At 42.6% G+C, this 22,742-nt stretch overlaps 1 protein-coding gene across 1 annotated transcript in view; it reads left to right on the top strand.

The window, feature by feature from the left end:
- The window catches only part of LOC126354239 (collagen alpha-1(XVIII) chain-like), a 504,706-nt gene that overhangs the window by 465,202 nt on the left and 16,762 nt on the right, over positions 1 to 22,742 (top strand). Inside the window, exon 18 of the mRNA XM_050003737.1 lies at positions 17,737 to 17,931. Within this exon, the coding sequence (XP_049859694.1) occupies positions 17,737 to 17,931 (195 nt within the window). The remainder of the gene's footprint in view (positions 1 to 17,736; positions 17,932 to 22,742) is intronic.

Genomic DNA, 22,742 nt, shown 5'->3' with positions numbered 1-22,742 from the left:
TGGTTCTTTCAGTTTATCCAGGTCCCATCTCCTTAATTTCTCACATTTTTGCAGTTTCTTCAGTTTTAATCTACAGGTCATAACCAATAGATTGTGGTCAGAGTCCACATCTGCCCCTGGAAATATCTTACAACTTAAAACCTGGTTCCTAAATCTCTGTCTTACCATTATATAATCTATCTGATACTTTTTAGTATCTCCAGGGTTCTTCCACGTATACAACCTTCTTTCATGATTCTTAAACCAAGTGTTAGCTATGATCAAGTTGTGCTCTGTGCAAAATTCTACTAGGCGGCTTCCTCTTTCATTTCTTAGCCCCAATCCATATTCACCTACAATGTTTCCTTCTCTCCGTTTTCCTACACTCGAATTCCAGTCACCCATTACTATTAAATTTTCGTCTCCCTTCACTATCTGAATAATTTCTTTTATTTCATCACACATTTCTTCAATTCCTTCTTCATCTGCAGAGCTAGTTGGCATATAAACTTGTACTATTGTAGTAGGTGTGGGCTTCGTATCTATCTTGGCCACAATAATGCGTTCACTATACTGTTTGTAGTAGCTTACCCGCATTCCTATTTTCCTATTCATTATTAAACCTACTCCTGCATTACCCCTATTTGATTTTGTGTTTATAACCCTGTAGTCACCTGACCAGAAGTCTTGTTCCTCCTGCCACCGAACCTCACTAATTCCCACTATATCTAACTTTAACCTATCCATTTCCCTTTTTAAATTTTCTAACCTACCTGCCCGATTAAGGGATCTGACATTCCACGCTCCGATCCGTAGAATGCCAGTTTTCTTTCTCCTGATAACGACATCCTCCTGAGTAGTCCCCGCCCGGAGATCCGTATGGGGGACTATTTTACCTCCGGAATATTTTACCCAAGAGGATGCCATCATCATTTAATCATACAGTAAAGCTGCATGTCCTCGGGAAAAATTACGGCTGTAGTTTCCCCTTGCTTTCAGCCGTTCGCAGTACCAGCACAGCAAGGCCGTTTTGGTTAATGTTGCAAGGCCAGATCAGTCAATCATCCAGACTGTTGCCCCTGCAACTACTGAATAGGCTGCTGCCCCTCTTCAGGAACCACACGTTTGTCTGGCCTCTCAACAGATACCCCTCCGTTGTGGTTGCACCTACGGTACGGCCATCTGTATCGCTGAGGCACGCAAGCCTCCCCACCAACGGCAAGGTCCATGGTTCATGGGGGGGGGGGGGGGGGGGGGTAGCATACATTCGCTAAAAGGGACCATCGAGGATTGTAGAGCGTGGATGTAAAGAAAACAGTCGGACAAGTGTGAGTAGCGCTCACACTCTCAGTGTTCTATACAGAAATAGTTGGATATACATAAAATTATTTCGTGTGGGTGAATGACCCGGGGTAGATCTTTCTATTGGACGCCACTTTGTCGACTACTAGAGTTATGCGACGGAGGAAACGGGACCTGAGGTTTAACGTAGACTCATCACAGAGATGAAGGCTGGGTTAAAATCAATACTGAGAAATCCGTGGACCGACCGAGATTCGACCCACAATCCTCTCGGCTTCCACGCACGTGCTTTACCGCCATTTTTGGGCTAGGTTGAAGGGCAGAGTACAAAAAAAGAAAACGAGACCCAGCCGACATTCGGTTCTTCAACCTTAAATTCTCTACCCAGATGCCTTATTATGTTTTTCTTTTCCCTTGACTACATCTCAGATGCCACATACACGAAATCATAGAGCCATGCTGAGAAAAGAAAAGCGGCTTACGTATCAGAAAGGAAAAATCCGACCGGTGGATAATGTCGGTGGTTTGGAAAGCAAGATGATGCCGCAGCAGAGCCAGTTCACCGGGTTACCACCGCAGCTACATCTGTGTGGATGTGTAACCAAGAATCCACATCGACAACAAGTAAACGGATCGTTAACGGTGTAGACGTTGATTTGTTTGTAATAAGTTATTAATGCGTCTGTGTCATCCATTGTGTGAATCGGGAGGCTGATGCTCGTCCATTCACTCTTCGAAGGAATGCGCTGTGGTAATACTTTTAACGGGATTTTGCCGGACTACCCCGTCCCCTCGAGCAGGCAGGAGCTGTGAGGTGACCAGCCGCCGCCTCAAGATGTCGTCTCTCAGACAGCTCACCGGAATATAAATTTCTCGAACGTGACGCAGTTTGAAATGAATGCGACCCACGTCAACAGGCGAACCAATACTCACTGTGTGTACGAGGCTGAAGGGTCGTGACGTGGTAGTACGTAATTCATCATTATACTCACTGGCTGTACGAGAGTAAAGAGTCCTGATGTGCTAGTAGGTAACCATAGGTAGCTATCGGTATCATGCATCGGTCATATAATGCAGACCATTTGCGTGTGATATCTGACAAAGAGAAGCCTCTTTCAGTGCGCGGATTCGTCAGAATCTCGTGACGTAGTTTAAATATATGATCTTTCTATTTAAATCGGCAAGATATTTGATTTCCTTGCTACCATCTTGGGAAGGGAAAAGTTCGGCGCGGTATAAAATGCCTCACACAAAATATAGGTATCCAATATTTGTACTTCCTACAAAATGGTAATCGAGCGTTGGTTCAAAAAAATGGTTCAAACTGGCTCTGGGCACTATGGGACTTAACATTTTGAGGTCATCAGTCCCCTAGACTTAGAGGTACTTAAACCTAACTAACCTAAGGACATCAGACACCTTCATGCCCGAGGCAGGATTCGAAGCTGCGACCGTAGCAGTCGCACGGTTCCAGACTGAAGCGCCTAATCGACGGAGGAGGACCAACACGTCATCGGCATACCCCTAACTGTGAGGTTTCCCACTCACAGTTTTAGAACTGTGAGCCGATCAGGAACGGCACAACAACGATTCAAGACACAGGACTCTCAAATACATGGAGAGGGGACGTCATGAGGCACTCCCCTACACAGAACAACCGGCGACGTTAGTGACGGTGCAATGTTGTTGTACAAGTTAGAAAGAACGACACGTGCAGAAAATGTGAGAGCTACAGTCTCGAACAGGCGGTCGAGATACGCGTGAGTAGCGCAATCACATGCCTTAGAAAAAGAAGGAAAAAGCGCAGTGAATAGATGTAACAACTGCAACCGAAACCACGTCCCTTTATTCTGCGTCCGGAGTCAAAACTGTAAGGCCAAGGAGGCAACGTTGGTGTGTACCAATCACACATCCAAACAATATGGACAATTAGGTCTTTAGAGGCCCTGCAACAGTTTTGTTCTCAGAACTGCGTAGCATGTGGGAACGGTTATGAGTCACTGTTGAACGGCCACAATTAATTCGGGATGAGAACAATTTTCCCCACCTTAAACCTCGTAGGCATAGCAGAGCGGCGCAAAATATAGTCTAAAAGCGAAGTAAAAGTGGAACGCAAGAGATGCAAAAAATGTAAATAAAATTGTTTGGGAAATCCGACCTTGACAGGGGATTTATGAGAGGGGCAGTCAGCAATAAAATAAAACGCATCATTCTGCTGAAAATCTGCAAAAAACTCAACAATCTGATCGGGCGTAGTCATCTCACAGACGGCAGCAAAACTAGCATCGGAAGGGGGGCCTAAGGCATCATGTGCTGTTCATAATTGTGCTTGACCCTGATGTAAAGCTTCAGGTGCATCACCCTGAGTGGTCAGTTGGCGGCGGTGAGAGAGGTAATACGACAGCGGCAACGAGGAGTGTAGTGGCGAAGCATGTGATACGAGGATGTCTGCTTCTTGTTGACGAGAGGCCGTGACTTCGACTTCACCGTCGACCCTTCCACCTGTTGCTTCTTACTCAGCAGCAACTTGGCCTTGACCCACCGAACTTCAGCGATCCTCATCGAGGCATCACCTGGTCATGCACGTAATTCACGAAGAACGCTATAATAAGAGTCATACGTGTTCCGAAAGTCTCTCGCCCTTCCAGCACAATAGCTTATCAGCGTTTTTTGTATTCGCGGCTACGCCTACTCAGACAGCCATGCGAATAACGAAAGGTATCGCTCTACCGAGCGGTCGCGAAACTCCCACTCAGCACTTGTCACGGCATCAGCTATGGGCATCCATTGAGCATGACAGTATTTCATCGGTTGTCGGGCGAGGTTGATAGCCCCTGCAACAGCGTGGTAACCAGTGAAAGGTTCAGGAATTACGTCGACTGCAAGAATATGATGACGCAAAATATCAAAGCAATAAAAAAAAAGTTGTGTGGTTAGGGCCCCCCGTCGGGTAGACCGTTCGCCTGGTGCAATACTTTCGACGCCACTTCGGCGACTTGCGCGTCGATGGGGATGAAATGATGATGATTAGGACAACACAATACCCAGTCCCTGAGCGGAGAAAATCTCCAGCCCAGCCGGGAATCTTAGGATTGACATTCTGTCGCGCTGACCACTCAGCTACCAGGGGCGGACATCGAAGCAGCAAAACCTGTGAAATCTGCTAGACTATGCAGTAAGAAACACATTCCACCAACCGTGGAAATTTATGTTCTGATACATCTCAAACCCTTAGTACGAACCGCTTGATAGAGATCATGACTAAAATTAAAATGGGGGGAATGACCAACGGGATGCAACACGCAGCTGAAATGACGAACTAGCGAATCCTTCATAGCATCCTGTGGAAAATATAAGGGAACTCCTCTCTGTAAAATTTCAACCGTGCCACCGTTTGACACGTATCAGACGGTGAATGAAGCACAATCGGGATAAGGACAGAGAGATGAGAACCAGTCTCGCGGCTAAAATCGAGAACTGATGGAAATTAGAAATACCTTACCGATAAAACAGAGCACTACTTGTCGATTCTTTAGGTGCTGTATTAAGAAAAATCTGAAACCCGGGGAGAGTAATAGTAGTAAACAATAGTTCCTACAATGACGTAATGTCTGCACTACAATCGTAAATAAACTGACTGGGAAAAGCGAGACGTAACTGAGATTCAGTGCGATTGACTTTCAAAGTATCAAGGGTGTATGCCTGAGTCATCTACCAAAGACGGACAAAAGCTAAATCCGTCTGTGCCAGATTCTGACCATCAATCCACTGCCGAGTGCGTAGACGACTCCGCGGGAAGGCGACTAGTCACACGCCCGACAGATCCCTTATGACGCAAGACAGCGCGATACTGTTGGATACGCTGTGTACGCTGACCGTGAGGCAGCCTGAGGAGTAGGGAGATGAAGCATTAGTCCCGCGACGGACCAGGAAAAGTGACCCACATCGCAGAGAAACTGTCTGGCACGACAGACGGGGACTGAACAACAGGCGCAGCAGGCGGCAGGACTCATAAAACGTGGGGTGGCTATTGCAGTAGAAGATTCAACGGCGGAGCTCCGAACGTTGCGTAACCGAAGCAGCGTCTATGGCGGTCGACACGGGAAGGAGAGGCTCCAGTGTTCGTCAGGCTGCGACATCTGGACAGGCGGTGAGGAGGAAGACCCGTGCCACAGGCCGAACGAACGCCCAAATCCGCCGTCCCCCTCAGCCTCCAGAGCAGGACGGCAGACTACTATCACCGAGACAGACACTCGACACAGCAGAGGCTAACATTTGCTGCCCCTGAGCTTCGGCACTGGGGCAGACGGCGCAAGATCCGTCATAGATTTTAACTGCGGAAAACTGCCAGCGGATACACTCAAATCGGGCAATGGATTGCAAATAGAATCGACATCGGAGCACGAGGTGGAGAGAAATCTGCTACTGTCAATTCATGTCACTGTTGAATAGAATTTTTGAGAACAATAGCCCGCTTCGGGGAATTGAGACGTCGGTGATCACTCTCATTACATAAGAAGCTTGCTCCCACCTGACCATTATAAGTAACATGGATCTGATAACCTCAAATCTCGAGATGTTCTGTTTAATGTATTCGTCGACGTAACATGTGGCACTATACCATTGAAGGCAATGTTTACTCGACCAGCTTTCCCAGCGAATGCCCTTTCATCACCAGATTGAAGCGTCACGTTTTTAAGACGCTTATCATCAACTTTAGGCGGCAAGCTGAAATCCGGCACATCGGTATACTCAACATCAGCATCGACAAGGAGTACAACACCAGCTCACCCATCTGTACGACGGAAAGAGACCTGATTGCCGTTTTGAAGTACAGCCGCTCTACTTGGAGAGGGTTCACGAATTTTATAAAGAAAACATAAAGCCCAGTGTCGAAATACGCAGTATTTATCTGAAGTAACATCAAGCGTTTCCACTAACCGACTCTGGAGGCAACTTGGCTAAGCATCCCGAGTAGACTCGTCAAAAGCAACAGTACCTTTACATGTTATCAAATTGCCCGCCATCACAACAACGAAGCGGTCGGAACCGCTGCCACAAACACACTTACAACAGTAGATGATACAATGACGAATAACCACTCACAAATGTCACAACACGTCACGTAGGTTCAAATGGCTGTGAGCACTAAGGGACTTAACTTCTGAGGTCATGAGTCCCCTAGAACTTAGATCTACTTAAACCTAACTAACCTAAGGACATCACACACATCCATGTCCGAGGCAGGATTCGAACCTGCGGTTCCAGACCGTAGCGCCTAGAACCGCTCGGCCACTCCGGCCGACTCGTCATGTAGGACTCGAATCGCTGTGGCAGAGTAAACACGTCTGGCCCATTCGGCGCTCCAAGCACAACTGACTGCTAGGTTTCCAGGATCAGTATGGAGGTAGATAGCGCATATCAAAATATGCTTAAAATTTCTTACACCGCCAGGGGACCGTAGACCCTAGCATCTCACATCAGTTTCAACTCGATGCTTATACTCGTTCATGAGGGAAAGCGGTATTAACAGACCGACAGAGAGACACATGGGCAACCAGTGGCAATAATTTTTTTAATGAGATATTGTTACAGATTAACAATCTTCAGATATTTTTCCTTCATTTGTACTGTGAAACCTTGCTGCTTGTCAATGGGGCCTACAGTTTATGATGAGGGAGGTGTCGGGGACCGAGATATGGACATAAAGGGCCGTATCTTCTGATTACATTGACTTAATAGTTTAAATATTACACATTGCTAAGGAAACGTAACGCATTATTGTGGCCAAGATAGATACGAAGCCCACACCTACTACAGTAGTACAAGTTTATATGCCAACTAGCTCTGCAGATGATGAAGAAATTGAAGAAATGTACGATGAAATAAAAGAAATTATTCAGATAGTGAAGGGAGACGAAAATTTAATAGTAATGGGTGACTGGAATTCGAGTGTAGGAAAAGGGAGAGAAGGAAACATAGTAGGTGAATATGGACTGGGGCTAAGAAATGAAAGAGGAAGCCGCCTAGTAGAATTTTGCACAGAGCAAAACTTAATCATAGCTAACACTTGGTTTAAGAATCATGAAAGAAGGTTGTATACGTGGAAGAACCCTGGAGATACTAAAAGGTATCAGATAGATTATATAATGGTAAGACAGAGATTTAGGAACCAGGTTTTAAGTTGTAAGACATTTCCAGGGGCAGATGTGGACTCTGACCACAATCTATTGGTTATGACCTGTAGATTAAAACTGAAGAAACTGCAAAAATGTGGGAAATTAAGGAGATGGGACCTGGATAAACTGAAAGAACCAGAGGTTGTACAGAGTTTCAGGGAGAGCATAGGGGAACAATTGACAGGAATAGGGGAAAGAAATACAGTAGAAGAAGAATGGGTAGCTCTGAGGGATGTAGTAGTGCAGGCAGCAGAGGATAAAGTAGGTACAAAGAAGAGGGCTGCTAGAAATCCTTGGGTAACAGAAGAAATATTGAATTTAATTGATGAAAGGAGAAAATATAAAAATGCAGTAAATGAAGCAGGCAAAAAGGAATACAAACGTCTCAAAAATGAGATCGACAGGAAGTGCAAAATGGCTAAACAGGGATGGCTAGAGGACAAATGTAAGGATGTAGAAGCTTATCTCACTAGGGGTAAGATAGATACTGCCTACAGGAAAATTAAAGAGACCTTTGGAGAGAAGACAACCACGTGTATGAATATCAAGAGCTCAGATGGCAGCCCAGTTCTAAGCAAAGAAGGGAAGGCAGAAAGGTGGAAGGAGTATATAGAAGATTTATACAAGGGCGATGTACTTGAGGACAATATTATGGAAATGGAAGAGGATGTAGATGAAGACGAAATGGGAGATACGATACTGCGTGAAGAGTTTGACAGAGCACTGAAAGACCTGAGTCGAAACAAGGCCCCCGGAGTAGACAACATTCCGTTAGAACTACTGACGGCCTTGGGACAACCAGTCCTGACAAAACTCTACCAGCTGGTGAGCAAGATGTATGAGACAGGCGAAATACCCTCAGACTTCAAGAAGAATATAATAATTCCAATCCCAAAGAAAGCAGGTGCTGACAGATGTGAAAATTACCGAACTATCAGTTTAATAAGCCACGGCTGCAAAATACTAACGCGAATTCGTTACAGACGAATGGAAAAACTGATAGATGCAGACCTCGGGGAGGATCAGTTTGGATTCCGTCGAAATGTTGGAACACGTGAGGCAATACTGACCTTACGACTTATCTTAGAAGAAAGATTAAGAAAAGGCAAACCTACGTTTCCAGCATTTGTAGACTTAGAGAAAGCTTTTGACAATGTTGACTGGAATACTCTTTTTCAAATTTTAAAGGTGGCAGGGGTAAAATACAGGGAGTGAAAGGCTATTTATAATTTGTACAGAAACCAGATGGCAGTCATAAGAGTCGAGGGACATGAAAGGGAAGCAGTAGTTGGGAAAGGAGTGAGACAGGGTTATAGCCTCTCCCCGATGTTATTCAATCTGTATATTGAGCAAGCAGTAAAGGAAACAAAAGAAAAATTTGGAGTAGGTATTAAAATTCATGGAGACGAAGTAAAAACTTTGAGGTTCGCCGATGACATTGTAATTCTGTCAGAGACGGCAAAGTACTTGGAAGAGCAGTTGAACGGAATGGACAGTGTCTTGAAAGGAGGATATAAGATGAACATTAACAAAAGCAAAACGAGGATAATGGAATGTAGTCAAATTAAATCGGGTGATGGTGAGGGAATTAGATTAGGAAATGAGACACTTAAAGTAGTAAAGGAGTTTTGCTATTTAGGAAGTAAAATAACTGATGATGGTCGAAGTAGAGAGGATATAAAATGTAGACTGGCAATGGCAAGGAAAGCATTTCTGAAGAAGAGAAATTTGTTAACATCGAATATAGATTTATGCATCAGGAAGTCGTTTCTGAAAGTATTTGTTTGGAGTGTAGCCATGTATGGAAGTGAAACATGGACGATATCTAGTTTGGACAAGAAGAGAATAGAAGCTTTCGAAATGTGGTGCTACAGAAGAATACTGAAGATAAGGTGGATAGATCACGTAACTAATGAGGAGGTATTGAATAGGATTGGGGAGAAGAGAAGTTTGTGGCACAACTTGACTAGAAGAAGGGATCGGTTGGTAGGACATGTTTTGAGGCATCAAGGGATCACAAATTTAGCATTGGAGGGCAGCGTGGAGGGTAAAAATCGTAGAGGGAGACCGAGAGATGAGTACACTAAGCGGATTCAGAAGGATGTAGGTTGCAGTAGGTACTGGGAGATGAAGCAGCTTGCCCAGGATTGAGTAGCATGGAGAGCTGCATCAAACCAGTCTCAGGACTGAAGACAACAACAACAAGGAAACGTATACAATAGCATGTGACATGTATTTCAACTTGATTCGTCTTACTGTTCCTCAGAAAAAATGGTATTAGGAATCACAGAAACAGATGGATAACAAAACTTCTAATTGATTGAAGCACAAAATACTAAAAATCATCTGAAGGGATCTCTCATGAGTTCCACAGTGCCATAAGCAGTACAGCTAGTGCAATGAGTGCACAAAGCGAGTTAAAAAGGTTGGCGTGCAGAGGTCAAGTAGGTTCTAATTCCTGCACAGAATAGTATGCGTCTCTCGAAATGGCGCAAAGAGCGATCGACTGGACGGTATGTGAGTGCTGTAGTAGTCACGCTGTATCCTGTGACTGTCCGACGGTTAGCAGTAAAAGCACAGCGGATCGGTCAGGAGAGCTGCGAGACTTCGAACGTCAACTAAGCACTGCATGTCCCCTGTGTAACAAATGTACCGCGGACATTTCAACAATTCTAAGGCTACCCAAATCGACTGTGTCGACAGTGAAATTGGGAAGAGGTGATGTTATAGTGTGTGGGTGGTGTTCATAGTTAGAGTGCGGCCCCCACAGAGTGCTTAAGAAAATGCTAAATACGGAAGGACGTGTTCACATCTCACAGCGTTATACAATGTGTATAGAAAAGGAACAATTCGGAACGATGGTTGTATGAGAATAACAACTTGTTGTTGTTGTTGTTGTGGCCTATAAAAGCTTCTTCATCTCCCAGTACCTACTGCAGCCTACATCCTTCTGAGTCTGCTTAGTGTATTCATCTCTTGGTCTCCCTCTACGATTTTTACCCTTCACGCTGCCGACCAATATAAAATTGGTGATCCCTTGATGCCTCAGAACATGTCCTACCTACCGATCCCTTCTTCTGGTCAAATTGTGCCATAAACTTCTCTTCTCCTCAATCCTATTCAATTCTTCCTCATTAGTTATGTGATATACCCATCTAATTTTCAGCATTCTTCTGTAGCACCACATTTCGAAAGCTTCTGTTCTCTTCTTGTCCAAACTATTTATCGTCCATGTTTCAGTTCCATACATGGCTACACTCCATACAAATACTTTTATAAATGACTTCCTGACACTTAATCCTATACTCGATGTTAACAGATTTCTGTTCTTCAGAAACACTTTCCTTGCCATTGCCAGTCTACATTTTATATCCTCTCTACTTCGACCATCATCAGTTATTTTGTTCCCCAAATACCAAAACTCCATTACTACTTTAATTGTCTCATTTCCTAATCTAAATCCCTCAGCATCACCCGACTTAATTGGACTACACTCCATTATCCTCGTTTTGCTTTTGTTGATGTTGATCTTATATCCTCCTTTCAAGACGCTATTCATTACATTCAGCTGCTCTTCCAAGTCCTTTGCTGTCTCTGACAGAATTACAATGTCATCGGCGAACCTCAAAGTTTTTATTTCTTCTCCATGGATTTTAATACCTATTCCGAATTTTTCTTTTGTTTTTTTACTGCTTGCTCAATATACAGATTGAGTAACATCGGGGAGAGCTACAACCCTGTCTTACTCCCTTCCCAAAAACTGCTCCCCTTTCATTTCACTCGACTCTTATAACGGGCAACTGGTTTCTGTACAAATTGTAAATAGCATTCCGCTCCCTGTATTTTACCCCTGCCGCCTTTAGAATTTGAAAGAGAGTATTCCAGTCAACATTGTCAAAAGCTTTCTCTAAGTCTACAAATGCTAGAAACGTTGATTTGCCTTTCCTTAATCTTTCTTCTAAGATATGTCGTAAGGTTAGTATTGCCTCACGTGTTCCAGTATTTCTACGGAATCCAAACTGATCTTCCCTGAGGTCAGCTTTTACTAGTTTTTCCATTCGTCTGTAAAGAATTCGTGTTAGTATTTTGCAGCTGTGGCTTATTAAAATGATTGTTCGGTAATTTTCACACCTGTCAACACCTTCTTTCTCTGGGATCGGAATTATTATATTCTTTGTCAGGACTGGCTCTCCCAAGGCCGTCAGTAGTTCCAATGGAATGTTGTCTACTCTACGGGCCTTGTTTCGACTTAGGTCTTTCAGTGCTCTGTCAAGCTCTTCACGCAGTGTCGTATCTCCCATTTCATCTTCATCTACATCCTCTTCCATTTCCAAAATATTGTCCTCAAGTACATCGCCCTTGTATAGACCCTCTATATACTCCTTCCACCTTTCTGCTTTCCCTTCTTTGCTTAGAACTGGGTTTCGATCTGAGCTCTTACTATTCATACAAGTGGTTCTCTTATCTCCAAAGGTCTCTTTAATTTTCCTGTAGGCAGTATCTATCTTACCCCTACATCCCTACATTTGTCCTCTAGCCATTTCGCACTTCCTGTTGATCTCGTTTTTGAGGCGTTTGTATTCCTTTTTGCCTGCTTCATTTACTGCATTTTTTATATTTTCTCCTTTCATCAATTAAATTCAATATTTCTTCTGTTACCCAAGGATTTCTACTAGCCCTCGTCATTTTACCTACTTGATCCTCTGCTGCCTTCACTACTTCATCCCTGAAAGCTAGCCATTCTTCTTCTACTGTATTTCTTTCCCCCATTCCTATCAATTGTTCCCTGATGCTCTCCCTATAACTCTGTACAACCTCTGGTTCTTTCAGTTTATCCAGGTCCCATCTCCTTAAGTTCCCATCTTTTTGCAGTTTCTTCAGTTTTAATCTACAGGTCATAACCAATAGATTGTGGTCAGAGTCCACATCTCCCCTTGGAAATGTCTTACAATTTAACACATGGTTCCTAAACATCTGTCTTACCATTACATAATCTATCTGATACCTTTTAGTATCTCCAGGGTTCTTCCATGTATACAACCTTCTTTCATGATTCTTAAAGCAAGTGTTAGCTATGATTAAGTTTTGCTCTGTGTAAAATTCTACCAGGCGGCTTCCGCTTTCATTTCTTAGCCCCAATCCATATTCACGTACTACGTTTCCTTCTCTCCCTTCTCCTACTGCCGAATTCCAGTCACCAATGACTATTAAATTTTCGTCACCCTTCACTATCTGATAATTTCTTTTATTTCGTCATACATTTCTTCAATAACAACTTACCCTGTCATAAAGCAGCGTCTTTGAAGCAGTGATTTGAACACAGAAACATTGTAACACAAATACCCTTCTTGTTCCCAAGTTAACTCAGAACACCTGACATATCAAATGTTGGTTTTACACCACGGACAATGCTCACGAACATGTCACTATTTGTGGTATCGACCATTAAGTAACTGAAACCTTCCGTCAGACAGAGAGATTTCCTACGTCATCTTTCCGAGTGAAGAATTGCTTCTGTTACTCTCTGTTCCATTCCACAAGTTACGTACACCGAAAATTTGGCGTGACAAGTGTCCTCTTTGATTTGAAGAATACTTCGACACAGCTCTGATTTTGTTATAGTTGTATTGGCTATAGCTGCAAAATTCCGTCCTTTAGAGCAGATTTATAACTTAAGTTAAACACGAGAGTAAAGATCTTGTTGTTAGTGTCTTTGGTCCACAGATATGTTACAGACAGGTTTCCATGTTAGTCCCACCTGTGCATACTTACCCATCTCTGCATCACTGTAGCAACCCACATACACTTTAATCTGCTTACTGTAGCGAAGCCATCATTCTTATATTCATGATGACATTAATTATCTATTCATGTTGGAGGGGTGTGTCCTAATAACAGTTTCTTTTTTTAATCACTTTCTGCCATAAAATTCTTTTATTTCCTCTTCGTTTCAGGAGGATGTCTTTAGATCTACACTCCCATTTCTGTAGGATCAATTTTAAATAGATGCTGTTCCCTTCCTACTGTACTGTTTATCTTCGATGTTTTGTTTTTGTCCGGGGGTAGGTTCCATACAAATAGTTTCAGAAAACTTCCTACAATATAAATTTAAATATTCAGCGTATTTATATGCCACTTTTCCAGGAAACTTATCTTTTCTTATTGTTGCAACTCTACATTTTGTATCTTCTTCATTTCTGCTATCATGAGTCATTCAAATACCCAAAGGGCGAAATTAGTGTGCTGCGTTCAATGTTCTATTTCATAATCATGTTCTTTCATTCGACATAATTTATTTACTATGAGATTACTGAAGCGCGACCTGTTTTAATTGTTAAAAACCATTCAAAAGCCAAGATCGCACAAAATATTTTTTATTCGAGACAACCAGTTTTTCTCAGTCTTAGCTGTCATTTTCAGGCCATAAACTTTTTTGTAGTAAAACATATTTATTTTACGCTAAACATCATGCCCAAGATGTCAACTGGATAGAACTCAGCATATTATAAACGTTTTTCATCGCTAAAATATTTAAAAACAAAGAGCATTTTGTCCAAAAGGCAATGTCCATTTACATATTGCTCACATGCTTGTTACGTGAAACAAATACGGTACACAGCTTTTGGACTAGGTGCTGTGTGTTTTTAAACACTTTAGCGATGGCAAAAGTTCATAATGTGCTTAGTTTTGTCCACTTGACATCTTGTGCATCAGGATTAGTGTAAAATGAACTTTTATTACAAAAAATATTTAAGACCTGAAGGCGGCAGATAAGACTTTGAAACTGTCCGTATTTTGTGCGATATTGACTTTGAGTGGTCTTTAACATTCGTTTTATGCAACTTCATTCTATTACTTTTGTTTTATTTTTGTCGATTTTCATCTTATATGCTGTCTTCAAGATACAGTCCATTCCACTCAACTGGTACTCCAGATGCTTTCCCTCCTCTGACAGAACTACGATGTCATCAACAAAGCTTAAAGTTTTTATTTCTCCTCCCTGAACGTCAATAACGTTTCGAAAATTATCTTTGGTTTCCTATACTGCTTACTCAACGTATAAGCTGAGTATAGGATACAACTTTGTTCCGCTCCCATCAGAAGCATTGCTCCATTTTCAAGTGTCTCCACACTCATAATTTCAGTATGGTGTCAGTTGAAGTTACAACTAACCTTTGATTAAGTAATGAATTCAATGTTCTATGGCTCATTTGCACGACAAATGGTAATAATGTGGAGCAAGTCATTTTACATTCACATCACAAATTTATTTGTAAATGTGACTATGCTGATGATTCAAAATTTTTAATTTTCTATTTTATTTTTTTAATATGATGTTGTGAGTTAGTAATTGCAACCCACCACCTTTTATATGTTCCAATAATAGAAATTCCTTTACAGAATGGAATGTTGTGATGGAGAAACTTTTCAGTTTGATTAATTTTGCTTTGGTGTGTATCAAACATTTTTTATCACCGCATTAGTGCTCAAAATTTTTGGTTGCAACTTTTATTACCCTGTTTCGTGCTAACAACAAATCCCACTGTGGAGTAACGAATGTCATTTCTCTTGCGGAATTGTATTTATGTGCATCATTGTTCCTTTTGAACAGTAGTGGATTGTTTACAACATACTACATTGGGGGTGGGGGGGGGGGGGGGAGATGCGCTGTGAAGCAGTAATCAAAATGCTGAACTCCTTAAACATGTCTAAAAGGTGATTGTGTGTGAACACCACATATTATTGTCATAGCACGTGTTTGAACAATGATGACTTTCGTTCTTTAAGCTGGGTTGCCCCACATAACTGAATGAATATGTGCAAAGTATGTCAACTTACTGTGTGGCTCTTGCCGAGATTTTCAACGATCCTAAGTGCAAATGTGGCTTTTAGGAATTTCAAAACGTGATTTTTCCATTTCAAATTCTCATCAATAAGGGCACGTAAGTATTTTATATTCATTATTTTCTCATAATGTGCTACATTTACAATTTATGTAGTGCTTCTATATGTGGATAACTGAATGTTTTATGGTTTTAAAAATTTAAAGTGAAGTCATTCACAGTTAATCAGTTAACAGCACTTTTAAGAACATTGCTTACCATATCTTCCGTTGCTGTATACGCTTGTATGTTACATGGGAGATTGTTTACGGGTATGAGGAACAATAGGAGAACTAAAATTAAGCCGTGGGGAATACAATAACTGTTTTCTCCCCAGTCAAAAGAATCTCCGCTGATTATGTTGCTTGAGCTACTTAATACAGCTTCTGTATTCTTTTGTTATATGACATTATGTATTGGTTGGCTATATCATTAATCGCATAAAACGCAGTCTGTTGAGGAGAGGCAAGAAGTGATTTACATCTCTAACATATTTTGTAGAGCGCTTCAACAAAAAAATGCCAATATCTTTGGAAAAATTGCTTGAGATAAGTGATGAATTACGTATTTCAGACAAAGGACGGCTTCTTATACAGGAACATATCTTTAGTACTCTGTTGGAAGTGTAATCAGAATGAAATGAGCTTTTGTTTTTGAGAGAATACGTAATGTTCCTAATTTCAAAAGAAGTTGTTAACACATTATATAACAGAATTTTATGACACTTTCAGTTTCAGCATACTACCACGATTCTCCTTTTTGTCCGTTTGTCCATAATTTTCCGCTGTATTTCTAAAATTATAATTGAACTTACTTGCTATCTGTGACTCATCATTTTTAGCTTGTCCATTTAATTCGGTAGTGAGGTTACCCTGTTCTGTGGCCAGTTGTCCCGTCTTCCGTTTCAGTACATTCTATGTAGTCTTTAGGTCAGTGATCGGAATTACTGATATACGACATATGTGCATGTGTCTTAACTCTTTTTTAAAAAAATTCTTAGTAATTTTATTTGTACTGTACAATACCTAAGGATGTTTGCTTATTCTTTCCAACAGATAAAGGTCTCTTTTCCTTTGACGAGATACTACTGATACTTGGCACCCTCTAGTGAGCCAAGATTTTTTGCATGGGAGTTTAATGTCCGTCCCGATTAGCTTACGCAGAAATGTATTATCGAAACGTTGTATGAATTTATGATGGAATATATTAAATTTAATGGGAGCATTTGGTTCATTGTGAATTTCATGCCACTTCATCTCTTGTAAACTATTCTTAGAAACACCTGTTCCAGGGTGACTGATTACTGCAGATGATTTTCACGTAGCTGTTTCAGTACTGTAAGACTATCTTATTTACCTAACTAACTGTGCATCATAATCAGAAACAACGTTTGTTACTCTGTATACGGTTGTTGTACAATTATTCTATGCTTTCAGCTTCATAATAAAAAATTGTGAATCACAATCTCACTGTGTTTATCCACCTTTGTTGGAAAGTTTATTACTGAGATACTGACTTGAAACATTAGGATGCAAATAAGGTTTCCAGATCCTTTTTCTTGTGAAAATCATTTAGAAAATCTACTTTGAAATCGCCACAAACTATTAACTGCTTTCTGACAGATAGCTTGCTAAGGAATCCAAATTACCCACAAAAAGTTTAAAATTTTCCAGTGGGAAAATAGAGCTACAGTCGAAACTGATCTAATTTTCAGCACTAACCTACAAGCACACACATCTCAGTAGTGGTCATAACAAAATCTATTTGTCTCCATGTTTTGAAATTGTGTTCGGTCTTAATAAATATAACGATTCCTCCTTTTCATGTATTAGTTATACATTACTAAGATGCTAGAGTGCAAATTTTTATATTTAATATCTCTATCACCGGTGGTTTTGTAGAACTGAAAGAGGCACAGAATATCTACCTCTTAAGAGAACAAAAAGCTTTTTTATTTAATCGATCAGTACTGTACTATTCTTATGAAGTTAGTAAACCATACTTTCCTGTGGACTCTTAAGCATTTGTGGAGTTCATCCGTTATTTTAACATATTGCCCAGCATAATTCCCCAATGGTGATTCTCATGTAAAAACAGAAGAAAGTTACCGCTCTGTCACCAGTAACCGCAGTAATCTGGCTTTGTGTGGGTTCCCGGAATTTAATGGGATACAGAACAGTGTATCACAATCAACCACAGGAATAAAGATACGCTTGTGACAGAAGCTAACACAGTAACTTGAAGTTCGCTGTTATCTGAATCAGTAAAAGTGTTTCTTTGCTCCGAATAACGTTTGTTTAGTAGTTGACACAGTATGGAAACAATAGATAAAAGTAATGGACCTAAGATGGAACCTTGTGGGACACCAAAACGCAGCTCTCCTGTGCCAGCAGCTTCGGCTGGCGGCGCTGAACGAGCCGTTGTCGGGCGACATGCACGGCATCCGGGGCGCCGACAACGCGTGCTACCGGCAGGCTCGCAGGGCCGGCTTCCGGGGAACCTTCCGGGCGCTGCTGGCGTCGCGCGTCCAGAATGCAGACTCCATAGTGCGGCCCGCCGACCGCTCGCTGCCCGTCGTCAACACCAAGGTACCGCGTTCTGTTCTCTCTGTAACAGCAGGTCTAACGCGCCGTGCAAATCTAATAATATTCATCAAAAGCCTTTGCTGTTGCAAGCTGTGTTTCCTATAGCGGCTATAAACAAATTGTCTACCTCATGCAACTGGCAGTTACCATTTGACAAGCAACTGATTATTCCAATGTCACTATTGTTACAGAGCATGGAAAATAATTTATTTTTAGCTTCCAGTTATTATTAATCATTGTAACACAAGGGTAAACTGATTAACATACCAAAAATGAGATAAGTGTTGTGTACAAGAATGGAAAGCCTTTTACGTTTAATTTAACGAGTTTAATTGGTCCTGTAGAAGAGTGCTGACGATGGAAAGCTCTCATGTCGCCTAATTAAGGTCATCAGAACTGAGACTGGGGAAAATAATACAAACAATCGTAATGTGAGATCGTTTTAGTAAAGTGTAGTAGGTATCTCTCCTGGGGGTAGTCCAGCGGAGTATCAAGTGTCATGGGGCCGTTACTGTTCACAGTATATGTAGATGTGGTCCAGTGAGTAACAACTGAAGCTCAGTGTCACTGTTAGCAAATGATGCTGTTGTTTCTAAAATGGTAGTATGACACAAAAGTATAGCGACGTCTGGGAAGTCTTGCAGAGGACCGGCTGTAGGCATTTGACACCGAACGTAAATAACGCAAGATATTGTGTATGAACAATGTACGAGATCAATTACCGTTCGATTTTACTGTACACAATTAATCACTGGAAATACACTCCTGGAAATGGAAAAAAGAACACATTGACACCTGTGTGTCAGACCCACCATACTTGCTCCGGACACTGCGAGAGGGCTGTACAAGCAATGATCACACGCATGGCACAGCGGACACACCAGGAGCCGCGGTGTTGACCGTCGAATGGCGCTAGCTGCGCAGCATTTGTGCACCGCCGCCGTCAGTGTCAGCCAGTTTGCCGTGGCATACGGAGCTCCATCGCAATCTTTAACACTGGTAGCATGCCGCGACAGCGTGGACGTGAACCGTATGTGAGTTGACGGACTTTGAGCGAGGGCGTATAGTGGGCATGCGGGAGGCCGGGTGTACGTACCGCCGAATTGCTCAACACGTGGGGCGTGAGGTCTCCACAGTACATCGATGTTGTCGCCAGTGGTCGGCGGAAGGTGCACGTGCCCGTCGACCTGGGACCGGACCGCAGCGACGCACGGATGCACGCCAAGACCGTAGGATCCTACGCAGTGCCGTAGGGGACCGCACCGCCACTTCCCAGCAAATTAGGGACACTGTTGCTCCTGGGGTATCGGCGAGGACCATTCGCAACCGTCTCCATGAAGCTGGGCTACGGTCCCGCACACCTTTAGGCCGTCTTCCGCTCACGCCCCAACATCGTGCAGCCCGCCTCCAGTGGTATCACGACAGGCGTGAATGGAGGGACGAATGGAGACGTGTCGTCTTCAGCGATGAGAGTCGCTTCTGCCTTGGTGCCAATGATGGTCGTATGCGTGTTTGGCGCCGTGCAGGTGAGCGCCACAATCAGGACTGCATACGACCGAGGCACACAGGGCCAACACCCGGCATCATGGTGTGGGGAGCGATCTCCTACACTGGCCGTACACCTCTGGTGATCGTCGAGGGGACACTGAATAGTGCACGGTACTTCCAAACCGTCATCGAACCCATCGTTCTACCATTCCTAGACCGGCAAGGGAACTTGCTGTTCCAACAGGACAATGCACGTCCGCATGTATCCCGTGCCACCCAACGTGCTCTAGAAGGTGTAAGTCAACTACCCTGGCCAGCTAGATCTCCGGATCTGTCCCCCATTGAGCATGTTTGGGACTGGATGAAGCGTCGTCTCACGCGGTCTGCACGTCCAGCAGGAACGCTGGTCCAACTGAGGCGCCAGGTGGAAATGGCATGGCAAGCCGTTCCACAGGACTACATCCAGCATCTCTACGATCGTCTCCATGGGAGAATAGCAGCCTGCATTGCTGCGAAAGGTGGATATACACTGTACTAGTGCCGACATTGTGCATGCTCTGTTGCCTGTGTCTATGTGCCTGTGGTTCTATCAGTGTGATCATGTGATGTATCTGACCCCAGGAATGTGTCAATAAAGTTTCCCCTTCCTGGGACAATGAATTCACGGTGTTCTTATTTCAATTTCCAGGAGTGTAGTAGCAACCGTAAAGGATCTGGGAATAATACTTCAGAGAGCCATAAATTGTGATGCCCATATAAAATGGACAGTAGAAGAGCAGACGCCAGGTTCAGATTCAATGATAAAAAACAACGTAATGTAATTCATGCACATAAAATAGTGGCTTACTAACTGTTACTTTAGTCGATTCTTGCACGTATTAATCAAGGAGATAGACAACAACCGGAGAAGAGCGGCATGTTCGTCACATGATCGTAAGCGCGAGTCCGTTACACAGATGCTCCACAAACTCTTCTGCCAGGCGTTAAAAGTGAGGCATCGTGCATCAGGGAAATGTTCTTTATTGAGTTTTTGGGAGCGTGTACTCTAAGAACTGTGGAGCAACATACTACCTGTTCACACACACGTTTCGCGAATTGTTGTAGCGACAAAATCGGAGAAATAACCCTGTGCCGTCCATTGCTGACAAATAGTGTCTGTTCACCATGATTTTTACGACTTACGAAAAGTTAAGTGGTTTATTAAGAAGCTAAGATTTCACACTACTACAGTGTCAAAAAATGTGATTTTTGAACTGCGTACTTCCATCAAAATCAACCGACAACCATTATATAAATAACAAATAAAGCTAAATGAAAATTATCATTATTCTTTTCTCACAAGGAACGTAAATCCACTGATGAAAAAATAAGTTCGTAGATCGTACCTTCGGGCATATACCAGTCGTTCGCATGACTACATGCCCCTCCTTTCTCCTTTTCTTTTCATTCCCAGCCTAATTTCCTATCCCATTTCATACTGTTTCTTCATCGTTTTGTGTACTTTTCTACCCCTAGTAGTAATTTCCACCACCATGCATACCCCACTGAGTAGTTTTGAATTTATTATAGCACTGAAAGCTTACACGTTTTCGTCAACTATTACATTAAGTAAACATAGATTAGGTATCATCAGCATTTGACAGAAGTGGTAAAACACTGCTTCCAATACAAATGAACTATTTCTCGTCGTGCATCAGTGTGCGACTTTTATATCGATCTAGGAATGAGTATTTACGCTATGACAAGTTACACAGTGTGAAAATCGGAAAAGTGGCATTTCCCCCTTTCCCAGAGTGGACAGTCGGACCGTTCGAGCAGTGATGCAAGTCGAAAAAAATTTCTCCTGCGTACAAAGCGACTAGTTTGACTTCTGCCGGACTTCGGACTTTAACGAAACTACATGCATCGAGCATGAACGGCAAGGTAGTTCTTCTTACATTTACGACTGCGTACCACATCGTATTATAGAACACGGCTCTTCCAGTGTTTGGCACTTTACTTGGGTTGGTATCCTTGACACGTTTCTTGTTCGTACTAAATGAATCCGTGACGAAATATGCTGCTCTTCCTTCAGTCTTCTCTGTTTACCTCAGTGACATTGCTAAACGGGTAAAAGGTTGTTCCTCGAGTATGTGAGGAGTGTGACCTGTCCTCAGTACGAAAAAACTTATAGTATGTAACCAAAATTGGTTGAACTGTGTGATATTAGGACAACCGGTTAACACGAGAGACGCGTGTTATTGCCTTATTTTATTTATTCTCTATTAGGGGCTAAACATTGCGATAACTGTGTAGTAGCAAACGCCAAAATCTAGATTTATCTCCGCCATCTATTTTAGTGGCGGAGGGAACTTTGTGTACTGTCTTCGCTTTCACTTTGTGTATTGTCTTCGCTTCCATTCACCATTTAGGAGCCCCGTGGTCCCGTGGCTAGCGTGAGCAGCTACGGAACGAGAGGTCCTTGTTTCAAGTCTTCCGTAGAGTAAAAAGTTTAATTTTCAGACCAGCTGTGTGGCTGGATTGAAGAGTTTTTGGCAAACAGAACACAGCATGTTGTTATCAATGGAGAGACGTCTACAGACTTTAAAGTAACCTCTGACGTGCCAGAGGGGAGTGTTATGGGACCATTGCTTTTCACAATATATATAAATGACGTAGTAGATACTGTCGGAAGTTCCTTGCGGCTTTTCGCGGATGATGATGTAGTACACAGAGAAGTTGCAGCATTAGAAAATTGTAGCGAAATGCACGAAGATCTGCAGCGGATAGGCACTTGATGCAGGGAGTGGCAACTGACCCTTAACATAGACAAATGTAATGTATTGCGAATACATAGAAAGAAGGATCCTTTATTGTATGATTATATGATAGCGGAACAAACACTGGTAGCAGTTACTTCTGTAAAATATCTGCGAGTATGGGTGCGGAACGATTTGAAGTGGAATGATCATACAAAATTAATTGTTGGTAAGGCGGGTACCAGGTTGAGATTCATTGGGAGATTCCTTAGAAAATGTAATCCATAAACAAAGGAGGTGGCTTACAAAACACTCGTTCGACCTATACTTGAGTATTGCTCATCAGTGTGGGATCCGTACCAGATCGGGTTGACGGAGGAGATAGAGAAGATCCAAGGAAGAGCGGCGAGTTTCGTCACAGGGTTATTTGGTAACCGTGATAGCGTTACGGAGATGTACAACAAACTCAAGTGGCAGACTCTGCAATAGAGGCACGTGAAATGCCCTCCGCCACACACCGTTGGGTGGCTTGCGGAATATAAATGTAGATGTAGATGTAGATTTCCTGTACCAAGCTCCTCAACCCCC

Source organism: Schistocerca gregaria, chromosome 3 (genome assembly GCF_023897955.1).
Source record: "Schistocerca gregaria isolate iqSchGreg1 chromosome 3, iqSchGreg1.2, whole genome shotgun sequence".
NCBI lineage: Eukaryota > Metazoa > Arthropoda > Insecta > Orthoptera > Acrididae > Schistocerca > Schistocerca gregaria.
This window is presented reverse-complemented; position numbering and strand designations above follow the sequence as displayed.